The 16144-nt window shown below is 41.3% G+C and overlaps 4 protein-coding genes across 8 annotated transcripts in view; 1 reads left to right on the plus strand and 3 right to left on the minus strand.

Annotated features, from left to right (window-relative positions):
- Window positions 1–16144, minus strand: part of LOC127611017 (nucleoside diphosphate kinase homolog 5-like) — a 54799-nt gene that overhangs the window by 30483 nt on the left and 8172 nt on the right. The gene's annotated exons all lie outside the window — the stretch shown is intronic.
- On the minus strand, window positions 269–8519 carry LOC127610693 (protein FAM53C-like). Of its 2 annotated transcripts, none has more exons than XM_052081147.1 (5): window positions 8405–8519; window positions 4921–5111; window positions 3291–3351; window positions 2435–3216; window positions 269–788 (listed from the first exon to the last, which is right to left on the minus strand). In XM_052081147.1, the coding sequence occupies exons 2-5, from the start codon at window positions 4987–4989 to the stop codon at window positions 552–554; spliced, it is 1149 nt and encodes a 382-aa protein (XP_051937107.1). In that variant the 5' UTR covers window positions 4990–5111; window positions 8405–8519; the 3' UTR covers window positions 269–551. The 2 variants fall into 2 exon arrangements, with proteins under 2 accessions (XP_051937107.1, XP_051937098.1); XM_052081138.1 differs by lacking the exon at window positions 8405–8519 and adding an exon at window positions 6804–7152.
- On the plus strand, window positions 7196–11661 carry phykpl (5-phosphohydroxy-L-lysine phospho-lyase). 2 transcript variants are annotated; one of them, XM_052080984.1, is made up of 12 exons: window positions 7196–7431; window positions 7547–7665; window positions 7752–7911; window positions 8427–8501; window positions 8580–8667; window positions 8753–8869; window positions 8942–9024; window positions 9087–9312; window positions 9457–9611; window positions 9818–9907; window positions 10362–10495; window positions 10572–11661. In XM_052080984.1, exons 1-12 carry the CDS (start codon window positions 7373–7375, stop codon window positions 10610–10612), a joined length of 1347 nt encoding a protein of 448 aa, XP_051936944.1. In that variant the 5' UTR covers window positions 7196–7372; the 3' UTR covers window positions 10613–11661. The 2 variants fall into 2 exon arrangements, with proteins under 2 accessions (XP_051936944.1, XP_051936955.1); XM_052080995.1 differs by lacking the exon at window positions 7547–7665.
- LOC127610709 (heterogeneous nuclear ribonucleoprotein A/B-like) lies at window positions 11448–15710 on the minus strand. Of its 3 annotated transcripts, XM_052081184.1 has the most exons (9): window positions 14724–14888; window positions 14163–14368; window positions 13625–13793; window positions 13388–13546; window positions 13181–13312; window positions 13015–13108; window positions 12759–12926; window positions 12572–12654; window positions 11448–12171 (listed from the first exon to the last, which is right to left on the minus strand). In XM_052081184.1, the coding sequence occupies exons 2-8, from the start codon at window positions 14351–14353 to the stop codon at window positions 12587–12589; spliced, it is 981 nt and encodes a 326-aa protein (XP_051937144.1). In that variant the 5' UTR covers window positions 14354–14368; window positions 14724–14888; the 3' UTR covers window positions 11448–12171; window positions 12572–12586. The 3 variants fall into 3 exon arrangements, with proteins under 3 accessions (XP_051937144.1, XP_051937139.1, XP_051937130.1); XM_052081179.1 differs by lacking the exon at window positions 14724–14888 and adding an exon at window positions 15574–15710 and having other exon boundaries at window positions 13015–13312; XM_052081170.1 differs by having other exon boundaries at window positions 13015–13312.

Here is a 16144-nt window from a genome sequence, read left to right on the forward strand (position 1 = left end):
TCAGGCCTGTGGTGCAACCTACTGGATCATTTTATATTTATGTCAATTTTCCAAAGAGTAGAATTTGTACAGCTGGCAAATGTGTTGGTCTCTAAAGTCACTCTACTCCAGAAAAGAATGTCAAGACACACATCTACACGGCAGCCCTACTTCAAATAAATGACTTACCAGGAAAAAAGCTATATCAGTAATCTGGCCACACAAAGAATTGTTGATTTCACTTTGGAGTACTGAAAAGGGAGGCCCCATGACTCTGATGATGATAATGTTTTGTTTTTTAATTTTGAAACAGTAACTAGCTCGCAAGTGGTTTATTTATAACTGCAAATTGATTCTATCTTGACTCTTGTCATAAGCCTGAGGCGGAGAGCATGTACAAGTGTGCTTAACATAGTAAAGGAAGCTGTGACCACAGGAAGCAGAGTTTCCCTCGATCATCAGTTTTCTTCTGAGGTTCAAGTTAGAGTTTTTTGCTGTCCCGTTCAAAGATCAAATGGGCATCAGGCGTCGCAGTTCTTTTAATGGTATCATCTTAATCCTCCTCTTCACTTTCAGTTTTCTTCTATGAGGTTCAAGTCGAGTTCTGTGCAGTCCCGTTCAAAGAGCAAATGGGCCTCAGGCGTCACAGTTCTTTTTATGGTATCATCTTCATCCTCTTCTTCACTTTCACTCAGTGGTCTGATGCAGGCATGACCCAGGAGCTCCACAGGAGAGTTCTGTTCCATTTGGGAATGGATCAGAGCGACGCAAGCACCTGAACCCGAGACTAGGGCCACCCCATCGCCAATCTGGAGAAAGAGGCAAAATTGCCATCAGGGAGATGTACTCTCTAATAGTCTGGCAAAAATAAAATGCCATACAATGAATATAAAAAGTCTACAGCCCCGCCTGTTGAAAATGCCAGGATTTGGATTTTTTTTTTTAATGAGACCATGAAAAATCATTTCACAACTTATTCCCAACACTAATATGACCTACGGTACTATTACTTACCATGGTCAGAATCAACCAATCACATTCAAACTTGTATTACCGGTAAGTGGAAGTCAGCACACACCTCCCACAATTTAAAGAAACGGATTGACCCAAATCAATGTCAGTTTTTGTGCTGACTTATATTTGAAAATAGTATGTCGCTTCACCAGCTGGAGAAAAACAGCACCAAAGCACAATTCTATCATGTTTCAAAATGAGGCAAAAACACAATTGTAAACTCCCAAACATGTGGGAAAATGTGTTATGGTCTGACGAAACGACCAATTGGATTTTACTCTTAACTCATAGTCCACATATGCAATATTCATCAGAAGGCCGTGTTGAGACTAGCGGGGCTGCATAGAACACAATCTTGTCAAGAAAATGTTGGTGTTGCCGTCCCCTTTAATACAATGCCACCACGTTTTTGGAATTGAGTTTGCAGAAATTTCTTTGGGTGGCAGATGTATGCCCTATCTCCTATTTACAGAAACACGCACATCATTGTGATTGGCTAATTCTGAACACAGCAACATCCCAAATTATGAGAGTGTGCACAGAATCATTTTATTTTCTCAGTTCATTGTTACTCCTCTCAAAAAGATGGTTTCTCTTCACTTGTGCTACACAGGTTATGGAGCACAATAGCAGAAAAGGCTTTGAAATTAGTCCACCCCATCCCACCATACCGCACCTCTTAAAAGGCACATATCGACACAGATGTCACAATACATCCATATGTTTTTTTATTTTATGCTTCAATTTTTTTGTGTTCAAATACATTTTCAATGTGTTTAAAAAGTGTGTTTAATTATTTCGTCTCTCTATAGACAGGTTTTCATCTATTGTGGTGGGTCTGGAACATGTGTGCGGACTGCAAGTATGTAATGCTTTTGAACCTTTTTTTTTTTATATATATAATCGTTCCACCAATGGTGATCAGGGATGTCAAAAAAGAGAAATAACACAACCATCATAAAACTGGAATGTGATTAGGATACAGCTGTAGAATAGCATGTAAAGTGGTATACCGGTACATGTCACAATCCTGACCGCCCAGCACAATATGGTTAATTGTACAATAAATTAAAGAGATATGACATTTTGACAAGTCTTTTACCCTTGTCAGAATGTGAAAAAGATTGAGCATTAAAACTACTTCATTTTCAGCAACACAGCTTTTCTGTTTCGCCCTACACTCCAGGTATGAAGCGTCAAAGGGCACACTTTCACAGTACCATACAACTTTGTACACTTCTGTCTGTTAAGAATTGTAAAATGATAAACCATTGCCTGCACGGGGAAGAATGTTTTGAAGTTTCATCCTGCGATGGATTCATTCAATTTTTTTTTCGATGAAGAAATTCAATAGGTTGTGTGACTGGCCTGTAAATAAGTGTATAGCACTTCAAAAGCAAACCTTGTACATTGCGCCTTGTAGATAGTGAATAAAACTAACCTGTGTCATCTTACTGAAGTCAAGCCCCGGTCTGGGGCCAGGTAACACATCTGGGTCGTGGCGGCGCTTCAAGCGAGGTTTGCGCATGTCGCATGGCTGTGAGTGGCATCGTGGCAGTGCGCGGCACATGTCGCGTCGAGAGGAGGATGGTGTGCTGCAGGCTGAAGTAGGGGAAGCAGACGAAGCTGGGCACTCCATGCCCAAGCGCCCATAGGACAGAGCAGAAGTGTGGGACAGCTGCGGGTGCTGGGACAACACTGACGTGGTCAGCACTTGCAGAGGCGACAGGGAGTAGCAGCGCGGCAGCACAGAGTGCCCGACGAGGGGTGTCGGGGATGAGGAGCAAGAGGATGGGGTGGCAAATGATGAAGAGCAGGTTGTTTTTGGTGAGTCACATGGGTCCCATGGAAAGCTCCACAACAGCGGTGAGTCGGCAGATAATGCTAAGCTAAAGAAAGTAGGGCTCGAGGAGGAATGTCGAGAGGATGACCCTGAGAAGGTCATGGGACCGCAAACAGGCATCGAGCTGCCAAGTAAGCCTAAATGAGCTGTTCCGACACTTTGGCTGACACGTTTTACTGGGGTCCAAACTTTGGATGCACAAGGATGCCACGAGGAGCGGCACTGAGACAGGTCCTCCGGAACAGATAGGGAGCGACAGTGCCGTTTTGGAGGGGGTGGGGGAGGGGATCTCTGAAAAGTGTTGGCTGTAATGGAATCCAGTCCACATGTTGCATCAAGTGGTTTGGCTTTGAATGATGGCTGTGCAGCAAAGCTGCTCTCTGGAAATGCCACGACAAAACTTGACACGGATTTTCACACCTTACAAATGCACCACTTATTTCACTGAACTTGCCTTGCGTTGATTTGCATGCATTCCAGGAGATCGCGGCGCTGGAGCCTAATGCAGGGAGTGTCTGAAAACATGAGACAGGATATTCAAATGCCAAAAACACTCAAGTAAAGCTACGTTTCCACAAATCGATACAGGCTCGTTTTTCCACCACGGGTGCGTCGCCAAAATGGTAGTAGCTGCTTCTGCTATATAGTATGACATCATACTATACCAAAGAGACCGCATGAAATTGTCTTGTAATTTTAACAAAGAATGTAAAGAACATAAGAGTCTCATGTGCACACACCCAGGGTGGGCATTTGACTGTATTTACTTGGTTTTGTAACGGAAGGAAAATGGTCAAATCATTTTGTGACTAGCATCTCTAGGAAACATACTGAACTCCTATTTTGATGTCAATGTCATATTTAGCAGAGTAATGGAGGGAGCTGACATAGTGTGGATGTAGCGCAACTTCAAATAGATGCAGTCAAGTGGTGCCATTTTGCTCTAATTACAACAAGACACGATGAATTAAGAACAAAATATGAACCAATTACTATGCCCGTCCCTAGAGCACTAAACGCAGCTTTGAATCTCCCTCCACTTGTAATGCACAATACATTAATAAAAGCTCTTCGTTTTTCTCCTCACCCAATCAAGATTTTCTTTTCACTTGAAAGAATTGTTGCAAATGGTAGGAAATTTTCCGTTAGCCAATCACTGGACAGCATCAAGCCTAACGCAGGGTTAACATGGTGCCTGTGGGTCCCCGAGAACCACAGGAGCAGCCAATGGGAGAGATCTAAAAATAGGTCAGTGATGGAATTTTGTGATTTCATTTGAATGTTTTAGAAATGATCATTTAAAAATTCTAGTAGAAATTAATAGGAAATCCTTGTTGATAATTATTGTGTGATATCATCACATCTACATGAATATTCATCCATTTTCCACCCAATCTCTATACTGGTTATCCTCATTTGGGTTGTGGGTGAGCCGGAACCTATCCCAGGTGCCATTGGGCAAGAGGCAGGATACACTCTCAACAATAATTATTAATAATAACAATGAAATGTAATTTGAGCAAATGTGTTTTATTTTACAAGTATGTTTCAAAGTGGTCGCCCACTGCATTAATCATCACAGAAGAGGTACATAACTATCAATTTCAAGGTTTGTGACCCCGGGTCTAGTGCCATGAGTCATCCCAACAACTAGCTACTAAAAGTGTGGAAGTTTCAGTTTGCCATTTTCAAGAAATAAGTGTTTTTATTTATTATTCCAATAAAAACGCTTCCATAGTTGGAGTCAGAGTGGTAACTAAGGAACCGGAAGCAGCAAGTATTAAAAGATAAAATATTGCAGTTAGCAAAATTCCCAGCAAGAGGAGTGCATCGTAAATGAAACAAAAACCATCAAATGCAGCAGTATCTTGTACACTCTGTGAAATACTCTGTAGTTTGATGGCATTTAGTCTAAAATCCTAAACATACTACATTATGCGTAGACATTCTTATACATGTAAATAATTGTGGACAATATACAATATAATGGTAATTTAATGTTACTTTACCAAACTGGACTAAACGGAACCACCATGAAGCTAACCGATACAAATTACACAGCACATTGACTCGACTCAACTCACATTGAAAGCCTTGTGATAAGGTTCTTCCAGACTTTGCTTTCGGAGCTGCTCTGTGATAAGTGTCACCATAATGGTTGCGCTGATCCAGGAACAGACATGCAGAGCAGTTTTGTCAGACACCTGGCATGATATTTTCCTTGTGGCCTCCAGACCTCATTTGGTTGGATGCATTAATACCATCTTCGTTTCACCTGAAGGTAGACGAGAAAGATCATTACAGTAGAGTCTAAACCATTTCAAGCTTGGGGTAACGTTAATTTACCAGCAGTTGAACATATTGAATATTCTAGAATGTTCTGGTCTTGATAGTGTGAAAAGCTCTATAAAACATTCTCTTCGATAAAGAAAAATGCACAAAGAGTGAGTGTCTGATCTTATGAATCTGCACTAAGTGTCTAATGCACTCGTGAAAGCCAGAAGCCGAAGTTCACGTTCACAAAAGCAGAGCGCACCCATGGACACGAGGAGAACCAGAACAAAGGAACACTTCACATTCCATCATGGTCACTTAGTAAGTGAGCATTGCAATTCCGTATTACACAAAAATATCCTGTCACAGCAAAGAACACGCAGAGCAAGTCCCAAGTGGAAAGCTTGTGGATGAAAATGTAGGACTCAAAAGTTAGTTGGGCCGCTTGAACAGATAACAGCAGATGTGGCTTGTGGAGAAAACCAACGGGGGAGGGCGAGAATAAAAAAGGAGAGAATGGGGGAAGTGTGAGGAAAATGAATGGGGATAGGAGTTGGAAGCATGCCACAGAATCTTTACAAGAAGTACAAAGGAATGATGACAAAGTAACCCAGCATTTAAAATACCAAAGCAAATGCAAACTACTTGGATGTATCTAGGTATTTTGCATTTCTTTTGTTCCACACAAAAAATTACAAACAAGTTCTGTGTATTAACATATCAAATCAACTAATACCCAAATCTGCAAACGTCAACTCAAAAAATAAATTATTGCCTTGGCTGATCCAATTGCTACATTTCAACCCCCAAAATACCTGGGACAAAAACGTAACATGACAATATGATAACTTATGGTCTCTACAGCAGCTAATATGGCACCAAAAGTGATTTAATTTGTATTTGCTCTAGAAAGCACACATTATGTTCCAAATTGAGGTTAAGAGTGTTGACTACATGCAACTGGTAGAATATGGTCTGACTGGTGTTGGCAGTCAGATGAGGCCTGGAGGACCATCCTCCTGAGGGTGAACGTGGTGCTACATGTCAGAAAAGGCAAAGCTTTCCCCCCAGGACCTAAATACGCAGAACCTCACACATATGAGCAGACACTTAATTCGCACCACAACTATTCAAACTAGTATGTCCCATAACTTGAGGTGCTTCTTAGAACACGATACATCATGAATCCACAATTAATGGAATGAATAAAGCGAATGACAACACAAAAGAGTCCACAATTGATCCAACTTTAGTGTTTTGCGTGAGTTTTCTGCATCCATTTTTGGGTCTCAATGGACATTAAACATTCATTCAATACATCCTAAGCGTCAGCTACAATGCAAATAATAGTCATTGTCAAAACTATACTTATTGGCTTTTTATTTTAATTCGAGACGCGGCGTGAATTGAGCAACGTTAGCTCAGCAACACGATGAGCTCGTGCAACACAATTTAGCCGTCGCCTCTGGTAGCCAGCTAGTAGGATAACACGTCACAACTACTGAGGTTATAAATTGTCCTGTTCGGTCCATTTTATGTTGACTTTTCGCTTGACATCGTACACAATTGCGACTGTTACTCTTGAGACAACATGACGTGCGGAATAAGAATGGCCGAGCAGAGATGATCGCGCCAGCTAGCTTTACGCAGTTTATTTGCAAGCTAGCGTGCTACAAATGTCCTGATGTTTTACCTTCGCTCTACGGTTCCTTAGCAACCGAAGCCGCACACATTGCTCCGGATGAGGCGTTCTCGGCGGGGTATTTATATAGCCTCTGGACGATACTATTACAGGAAAGGGAGGGGGTACTCTGCTTCCAATGCCGCCGTTAGAGAACACTGCAAGTACAATTTCTACTGTAAATTAACGGGATTATAATAATATAATTGCATTTTATTTGCAGCCACACAATCGACATGTACAGTGTACGAATAGTAATTTGTACGACAGACTAACCCATAAAGCACAACAGTCGCAAACTAAGGCGGAAATGTCGTAACGCTGTAACAGAATGGAGTTATATTTCATACGTATCCCTGCAACAAACTTAATCCAATCCTGATACGTGTCAGTTTTCCATAACTGCAACAAACAACCTAATCCAATCCTGATACGTGTCAGGTTTCCATACAAACATCTCGATTGGTTGCGAAGAATTATTACGCAACCACTAAACGTCCAGTTGATTTTAAGAACCTTTCGACTTTTCTAAACCAGACCTCCAGTTATTACACTACATACAACTCTAACATAAGGAAGATATGGCTTCAGAACTACTCAGAAAAGAGGAAACACTGACAATGAGGAGACAATTGATCGGGTAAGTACTCTTAAAAAACATGTAACGTAACTGCTGACCTATACAGTTCTGTAAACTCTATACCAGTTTATTTTCTCGCGCTTCCTTTGATAATTGTTGTAATTTTTTGATGCAGGCAGTCTTGCAGACTTTTTTATTCAGACGATCCTGTCAAAATTGTAAGAGCAAGGGGGCAGTATATTTTTGATGAGAACGACAAGCGCTATTTGGACTGCATCAGCAATGTTCATCATGGTAAAATATTTTATGCCGTGCAATGCACGGCACACTAGTGCCATCCGGTGGCAACGATGATTATAATACACGGTTTTGTACTGTAGTGGGCCATTGCCACCCCAGTGTTACAAAGGCTGCAACGGATCAAATGGAACTTCTAAACACCAACACGAGATTCCTGCACGACAATTTGGTCTTGTATGCAGACCGCCTGGCTGCCACCTTGCCCGAGAGACTGTCCGTCTTCTACTTTGTCAACTCTGGGTGCGTAACACAAAAAGCAAGAGATATTCAGCTTTCAGGATAACCCCCAAAAAAGCATTGCACATTTAATGGGCGAACTTTTTGTACATCTTGCTGTACTCTAATTACGAGCCTGGATGGCAAATTCACAACTGGTTGCCCCCTCCTCATGGATGTCTAATTCGGTCTCTTCTAGTCTGTTGCAACCTGCTCGTGACACAACGCTCAGACCAGCTCACATTTTTGAGAGTCATCTTGGGCTCATGATATCAAAATGTGAACAGCATGATTAAGAGGACTGCTTGAATGCCAACTGTAATTGAACAATTGCATTTAATGGTGCATGGATGAAATTCCTGTTGATTTTTGACATTCAGTTCCTTGTTAGAGCAAGCTGTGCAAAAGGTAATAAAACATTAAACAAGTGCATGTGCAGTTTAATTTTTGGGGTTCATTCTGACATTTGACCTGAAATCTCAATATCAACTTTGAAGTAGTGTTTTTCTGTCGGTACCTAACAGTGCTTCTTCCAACAGCTCCGAGGCCAACGATCTTGCTCTACGCTTGGCTCAGCAGTACACTCAACACGAGGACGTCATCGTGCTTGACCAGTGAGGATTCCCCCTACAACAGATCACATTCATTTCCTCACTGTGATTCATGAGTGTCATGAAGTGTCATGCTTTTAGCGCATACCACGGTCATTTGATGTCCCTCATCGACATCAGTCCATACAAGTTCCGGAAACTGAATGGACAAAAAGAATGGGTTCATGTGGTATGTAAATATATACTGTAGTTGTACAAACGGCTAAAACATGTTTTTGTGTCATTTAATACTGTAGTGTGTTTCATTGTGTCAGGCACCCTTACCAGACACCTACAGAGGCATCTACAAAGAGGATGAGCCAAATCCTGGTCTATCTTATGCAGATACAGTCAAGGACTTAATAGAGGTGGTGCACAGGAAAGGTCGCAAGGTGACGTAAGAAAACGAGTTACCACAGGTATGCATCAATCCCACAACAAGCAACAATTCCCATTTGCCACAGATATCTGCCTTCTTTGCCGAATCAATGCCAAGCGTGGGAGGACAAATCATTCTGCCAGAGGGATACTCCGCTAAAGTGGCAGAGTAAGTGTTGTTTTGCTGATAGCATCAGTACAAGGATGTACACTTTGCTTTGTTCTCCACAGGTATGTGCGCTCAGCAGGCGGGGTGTTTGTGGCAGATGAGGTGCAGACTGGCTTTGGGCGCGTTGGAAGTCACTTTTGGGCTTTTCAGATGCAAGGAGCAGATTTTTGCCCCGACATTGTAACCATGGGCAAGCCAATGGGCAACGGACATCCCATTGCGTGCGTAGTAACAACAGTGGAGATAGCCAGCGCTTTCACTGCCAATGGAGTGGAGTACTTCAATACGGTAATTGCAATTTTTGTTTTAGCATTTATATCAGAATTTTAGACATACAAATTAATGCACTTGGACTCAATGACATGGACAATTCTTCGCATACTTTTGTGGATTTCCTTATCAAGCAAAAACATAATTGTCAATTTCTTCCAGTTTGGCGGGAACCCAGTGTCTTGTGCAATTGGTCTGGCTGTCCTTGATGTAATCGAGAAAGAGGACCTGAAAGGGAACGCCAAAAGGGTCGGCGCACACCTGAAAGATTTGTTCACCAGGCTGAAAAGTCGACATGAAATTATTGGAGACGTTAGGTAATAGCACAATTTGGTTCTGTTGGAAAATCAGCCAAAAACATTATTCATTTTCTGGAGAATCGTGAACATCATGTAAGCCAATCCACATTTATGCTTAGCTAATGTGGTCATGATTTTTCTGAAAACCTGTTATTTAAAAAAAAAATGGGTTTTTTTTTACAAAACGCCATCAGTACCGCAAAACCAAAATTGCCATTTTACAGGGGCGCCGGACTTTTTGTAGGAGTTGAGCTAGTAGAAGACAGAGAACTGAGGACACCAGCCACCAAAACAGCAGCACAGGTCGTGAAAAGGTCTAACGGCAAAATACATCGCACCAAAACCACATCTGCATCGACATTGCTGAAACTTGAATTGGGGGGAAAATTGTTGGGGCACCTTATAAACCACTCACGCGAGTTGCTCAGTGTGGTAATTCCTAACTGGCAGGGATCAAGCCCAAAGTCAAAACATCTTTTTCATTTCTTGTTCACTTTAGTACTTGGTGCCACTGAAGTACCATGTGCCTGACAGAAAACATGGATTGCATATAAACATATTTTAGATGTCCAATGCCAAAGCCATTGATGCAATTCACTTTTCAAGAAGAATTTAAGGAAACCATACGGAAACAGCCTTGTCAGCCCTTATGTCCCATTTATGTTTACACATTTCTCAACAAATGTACCTTCATTGTTCCAATTTTTTTAAATGACAAAACAGGGGTGGTCAATATTCTTCCTTGACTAATTATATTCTCTCATTCAGGCTCAAAATGGAGGATCGAATCTGTGTCAGTACAGATGGACCCTGGGAAAGTGTCTTGAAGTTTAAACCACCCATGTGCTTTAATATGGAGGATGCTGAGCTGGTGGTGCACTGCATTGATCGGATCCTGACAGGTTCATACCAGTAACCCTAATGGTCAAATGCACTTAACAATACCCTCAACACAATTTCTACTTTGTCATTCCTTAGACATAGAGGCCAACATGAAGCTGGAAAAGGAAGACATCTAGGTTTGTTGATCCTGTAGAAAATGTTTTAATTTGATCATACATTGTCAGACTGTCACATTCATTCATTAAATTCAGAGGTAGTGATGAACCATCATCTGACATAAAGAGCAAACGCAATCATTTCACACATCGCCATTGTCTTATGGTCTTGAGGGTGGACAATAAGTTTCCATACAATAGGAAAATATAAGATGTATATATATTTTTTTACATTTCAGATGCCTTAGGTACACAAACCATCCATCCAGACATTTCCCAAACCGCTCTTCCTTACGAGGGTCACATATGGAAAATGTATATTTTTTTTAATTTCAGATTCCCCAGGTATTATAGGTACATAAACAATGTATGAAAACTTATGGGCCGCCCTGTATTTGGAAATGTCAAATCAGAGGCAACTAAGTGTGATAACAATATGGTACTCGAAAATAAACAATCATTTTGGTCCTCGAGGGACTATGCACCATTTTGCAAGACTGAAATCAACAGATTCAATCCATTAGTCCATCCATACTTGATATGTAGCCTCTGCAGTTATTTTCCAATAAAGTGAACAGGTGGTTCTCCTTTTAATAGTTTGTAATAATGTTATAATACGTTCACTAAATACATGTTAAAGATTAGCACTTACCAGATTACACTCACACTAACATTCGTTCAAGTACCGCAGTTCGACAGCTAGTCGGTTGAATATTAATACTGCAGGTGGTGAAGCACTCTCCCGCAGCTTCCCAATGAGGCATCCGTCGCGATGATTACTCCAGCTATATCAAGCAAGCCATTTAACAGTACAAACATTTAACATTAACTTTACAAATAATAACAAATAGATCCATTTGTAATATAAACCAAAAGTTTATTTCTACCAATTTGCCCAAGACACTAGAGGAATGAGTATCCAGTGAGGGAGAGGGGGTGCCCTCTTACATTTAACAGGCTTGCGTTGAGTTGTATTACACTAGTAAAGCCACTTAAAATTGCAGACACGATTGGGGAAGAATCTACATAAAAGCAAACAAAAAACAAACAAACAAAAAAACAAAAAACAACATATGCCGGTTGTCTATCTACTAGGCCATCTACAAAAATCATTTAACACGCTTACAAATGAATCCATTGATTGGTTTCAATCCCTTAAATTTGTCTCACCCCCATATCTAAAGCCATGCAACTTGCATTCCAACAGTCAGCACGTGAGTACATAACTAATGATCTAGGAACACTGGAAAAAAAGCTAAACTGTTTTATTTGCGAGCTTTAAAAGCTCTTGCTCCTGTTTGTAAATCCAGTAGACATGTAAAAATACAACCATACAATAACATTAGATTCAAAAAGGTACCAAAAAGTACAGTAAAAATAACACTTCCATTACTGGAAATGTAAATGGACACAAAACAATATAAAATAAAAAGTGGAAAAGTGACATTTGCTTCCCCAATTCCTCACTTGATCTGTACAAATGGAGCATGAGTCCAAATTTCTGCCAACTCCAAAGGAAAAGCCAGAGCCCATGTTCGCTGTGGTCAGACCATGGATCTCTTTTCTTATTTACGTTAGACCTTAAGAGAAAAAAATGTTGCTTAACGTTACTGAGAATAAACCAAATGTGACAAGCAGTTACACAAAGACAGACAAGTGCGTGAATGAGTTCAACGAGTCAGTGAGTGAACAAAGACTTTCGGGGGTAAACAGAACCGGAAGCAATTACTCAAAGGTGAAACTTCCTATCCTCAACCACCACCAGCTCAACCCTTATCGATCAAGTAGTGTTTGTAGGGATGCATCTTAAGATGACAGGTGGAATGGATCCAGATCCCATCAAAGTACACTAACCCCCACCATAATGTTGGAATGGAATTTGAATAGATGGAGGTCTTTGGGTGCGGGGGAATCAATAAGGCACCGATGGTAAGAAGAGCTATATTCTCATACTACCATGGATGATGCAAAAATGCATACCTGCACTACGTGTGATCAGTATGGCTTGTAGCTACTCGGGTGGCCACGTCTTGGAGTTTTCCCATAGCTTGTATTGCCCTGGTCTGGAGGACAAGAGAAAAAGGGACTGAGTTCTGTACAACAAGGAGGACGAAGAATATACGCTTCTCCCATTTACGTTTTCCCTCGGGGGTTGCTTATCGCTTACTGTAATCGTAGCCACCCCCATAGCCGTAATAACCAGCAGTGTAGTCATAGCCGCCATATCCGCCATAGCCTCCATAGTTTTGCTGTCCGTAGCCTCCATAGTTCTGGTTGTAACCACCTTGGTTCCAGTAGTTGTTGTAACCACCTTGATTCCAGTTCTGGCCCTGGCCTAGAAGAGTAATATGTCCCAAATGGTTTCAACTCTTTGACATACAAGCAGAGCCCTGGAAAAGATTCATTCCCAAATGAAAATTTACCTCCACGGCCCCTGCCACGCGCACCGCCATATCCACGAGCACCATACTGCTGCTGCTGATAAACCTCTTTGGGTTGGGCGATTTTAATTTCACACTGCAACACAACAAACATTATTAAATCGGAGGCAGAACTCTTGCCCCTGAAAGAAAATGATAATAAGCTCACCTTGCTCCCACCAACAGTGTGGTACTTTTTCTCCATTACTTTTTTGACATGAGCCTCATCTTGATAGGTGATGAAGACAAAACCCCTCCTCTTCTCACTCTTTGGATCTTGGGGAAGCTCAATTGTCTCAATCTAGACAAAGGCAAAAATAAGTGACAAAATTCTACAGCTAACTATTCATGTGGGAGCACCAATTTAGCCTCATACCTCTCCATATGTTTTAAAGTAGTCCTCAATGACCTCCTTCGCAGTGTCCGGGTTGAGCCCCCCAACAAAGATTTTCTTGACTGGGTCTTTTTTCATGGCCATAGCCTTCTTGGGATCAATCTGTCGCCCGTCTAGCCTGTGTTCCTTCTGTTCGAGAACCTTTAAAAAAATGAAAAGCATTTTAGATGCGTCAAGTGTGCAAAACAATCGAGCTTCACCATGACCACCTCCACTCACCTTGTCTACACTGGCTGAATCTTTGAAAAGGATGAAACCAAATCCTCGTGACCGACCCGTCTGTTGGTCAATTTTGATGGTACAGTCTGACACTTCACCAAACTTGGAGAAGTAATCTTTTAGATCTTTTTTTGTTGTGTCCCAGCTCAGACCACCAACAAACATTTTCCTGAATGCAAGAGATAAATGGGGTCATTTGATGCAGTCGGGGTCCCTTGGGCTACCTTCCCCGTATTTGTGGCTTGGTGAGGGATGTAAACAGACAGTGTTCCGGAATATCAATGTACACGAGTGTAATGGGTATTTGGTTTAAATTGTTTTTCTTTTTATTTAAATGAGATAATCGTGTTGAAGCCCGTTGGCGACTGCAAATACACTTCATTACGGATTAAGCTCGCGAAAACGAACGCCCATCCCCCACAAGCACGGCACATGGCGCCAACAAAGGCTGACTGAACAAAGAAACATTGCAAGGCACCAAGTGCCGCTAAAATGCAGCGTGAAATAAATGAATTTAAAATAAAATGTTAATAGTCACCCTGCATCCTCTTCGCCTTTACTTGCGTCTATTTGACCACCTTCCGTTCCGCCGTTCTGGGAATTGTCGTCGACATCGGGCTCATCTCCTGCCCCGCAGGCGTTCTCTCCGGCCTGGCCAGCTCCATTAAAGTCATCGACTTCGTGGCCGTTTTCGGAGGTCTCCATGTACTGCTGCTCAATTTCAGCCATGTTGTAAAAATACACCTTGACGCACAAGGCAAATAAAATTGTTAAGTTACGTCGACTGGGCCACACAATTTGGCATACGGCACACATGTAGCGATTAGCTAATGCAAACGCATTTCACACCATTTTGACCGGCACGGTGATCCTTCAATTTAACGGTCAAATCAACTGCCACCTTTTCACGCAGCAAAATTACTACCCCCGTCGAAAACATTAGGACATCTGTTTTACGACAATAAAACAATGTTCAATTCATATATTATCAGTTACGTAACGATTCGGGCCGCACAAGCCGCATCGCGGACCAAGCAACAAGAGTATTTTAGCTCAACCACATAAACAGTTAAACGAATGCTTTCAAAAAAGTACTTACTTGTCAACTCGGTGGAAAATGACAAAAATGTAAAGCAAACCACGCCGATTCGCTTTCTAATCACAAAGTCTCAGGGCTCTTTATAAAATGGATTCTCCCACACGACGACGACGACTCGTGGTTGGTTTTTCAAGAGCCAGTATGGGGAAAAAACGTCATTTCGATAGAGACGTAATCCCATTGGTCAGTAATTGCTGCCATTCACAAGACTGACCAATCATACTCTCAGTATCTTCTTTTTTTAAGGAATATCCGCCAAATGAAATTAACTTTGTATTTTTTTCGTTCTATGGATACGATTCTATGATGACAACTTAACTCATAACAATAATTGCATAAAGTTAATCTGCCACCGTGTAGTGGGCCGAGTTTTAAAAGCAGCATGCATTAGTAGTCGTTTGTCTTATCGGGTAGTATTTTCCGAACCATGCCGGTCGTATAATCTTGATTTCATTCATCCAATGAATATTTACTTCAAATGTTTTTGATTTATTACTGTATTTACCATGTCTCAAACTCAAATTGTGATAAAACACGACTGTATTTGCCATCAGCCCGCCCACGAATGAGACGGCAATTGCAAGATGGCTGCTGCTCCAAGCAACAGGAAGTGAAAGTCGGAGCGATTTTGTGTTTTCTTTGCTTCTGTGGCAACCACATTTCTCGGCGACATTTTGAGTATCGTCCACTCGGCCATATTAGGAGCGCACGTGCTACTTTACGAGCTGAACCTGGATAACACATGCTCATTTCTAGCAAAGGCTAACATCGCCACAGCAAACCGTCCTACACTATCAACGTTTTTTGACACCAAAAGTATTATTTTTGAACAGCATATAAACAGCATTACCTTGGGACGTGCTCAAGGTCGGAGAACGTACGTCGCAAGTGAAGCGTCGACGCTTGTTTCTGTGCGGTGAAGGCTGTATTGAGTACAAGCACTGACAGTGTCCTCACGCAACAACACTTTCTTGTCTGTGACGTATAAGGAACGTTTTTCAAAGACACACACACACTATATATATATATATATATATATATATATATATATATATATATATATATATATATATATATATATATATATATATATATATATATATGGTTTAAATAGTGTGTGTGTGTGGGGGGGGGTGTTAGACAAGAACATGGATATTTGTTTGGATATTCATGGCAACTTTATTTGTTTTTCTGTTTGTACTCTGACACTGGCCTTTTAATTATTCCTCAGATGAGGACCAAAACATATGCTGAGGCCATATTCAGCCATTCTGGTCCCCAGCTATGGAATAGCCTACCAGAGGACATCAGGTCTGCAGAGACTTGATGTTTTTAAGAGGAGGCTTAAGGCACATCTTTTTAGATTGGCTTTTGAATAACTTCTATATGTACTTTTTTACTGCTTGGTGCTTTCTACCGCC

This window comes from Hippocampus zosterae, chromosome 1 (assembly GCF_025434085.1).
Source record: "Hippocampus zosterae strain Florida chromosome 1, ASM2543408v3, whole genome shotgun sequence".
In the NCBI taxonomy this organism is placed as follows: domain Eukaryota; kingdom Metazoa; phylum Chordata; class Actinopteri; order Syngnathiformes; family Syngnathidae; genus Hippocampus; species Hippocampus zosterae.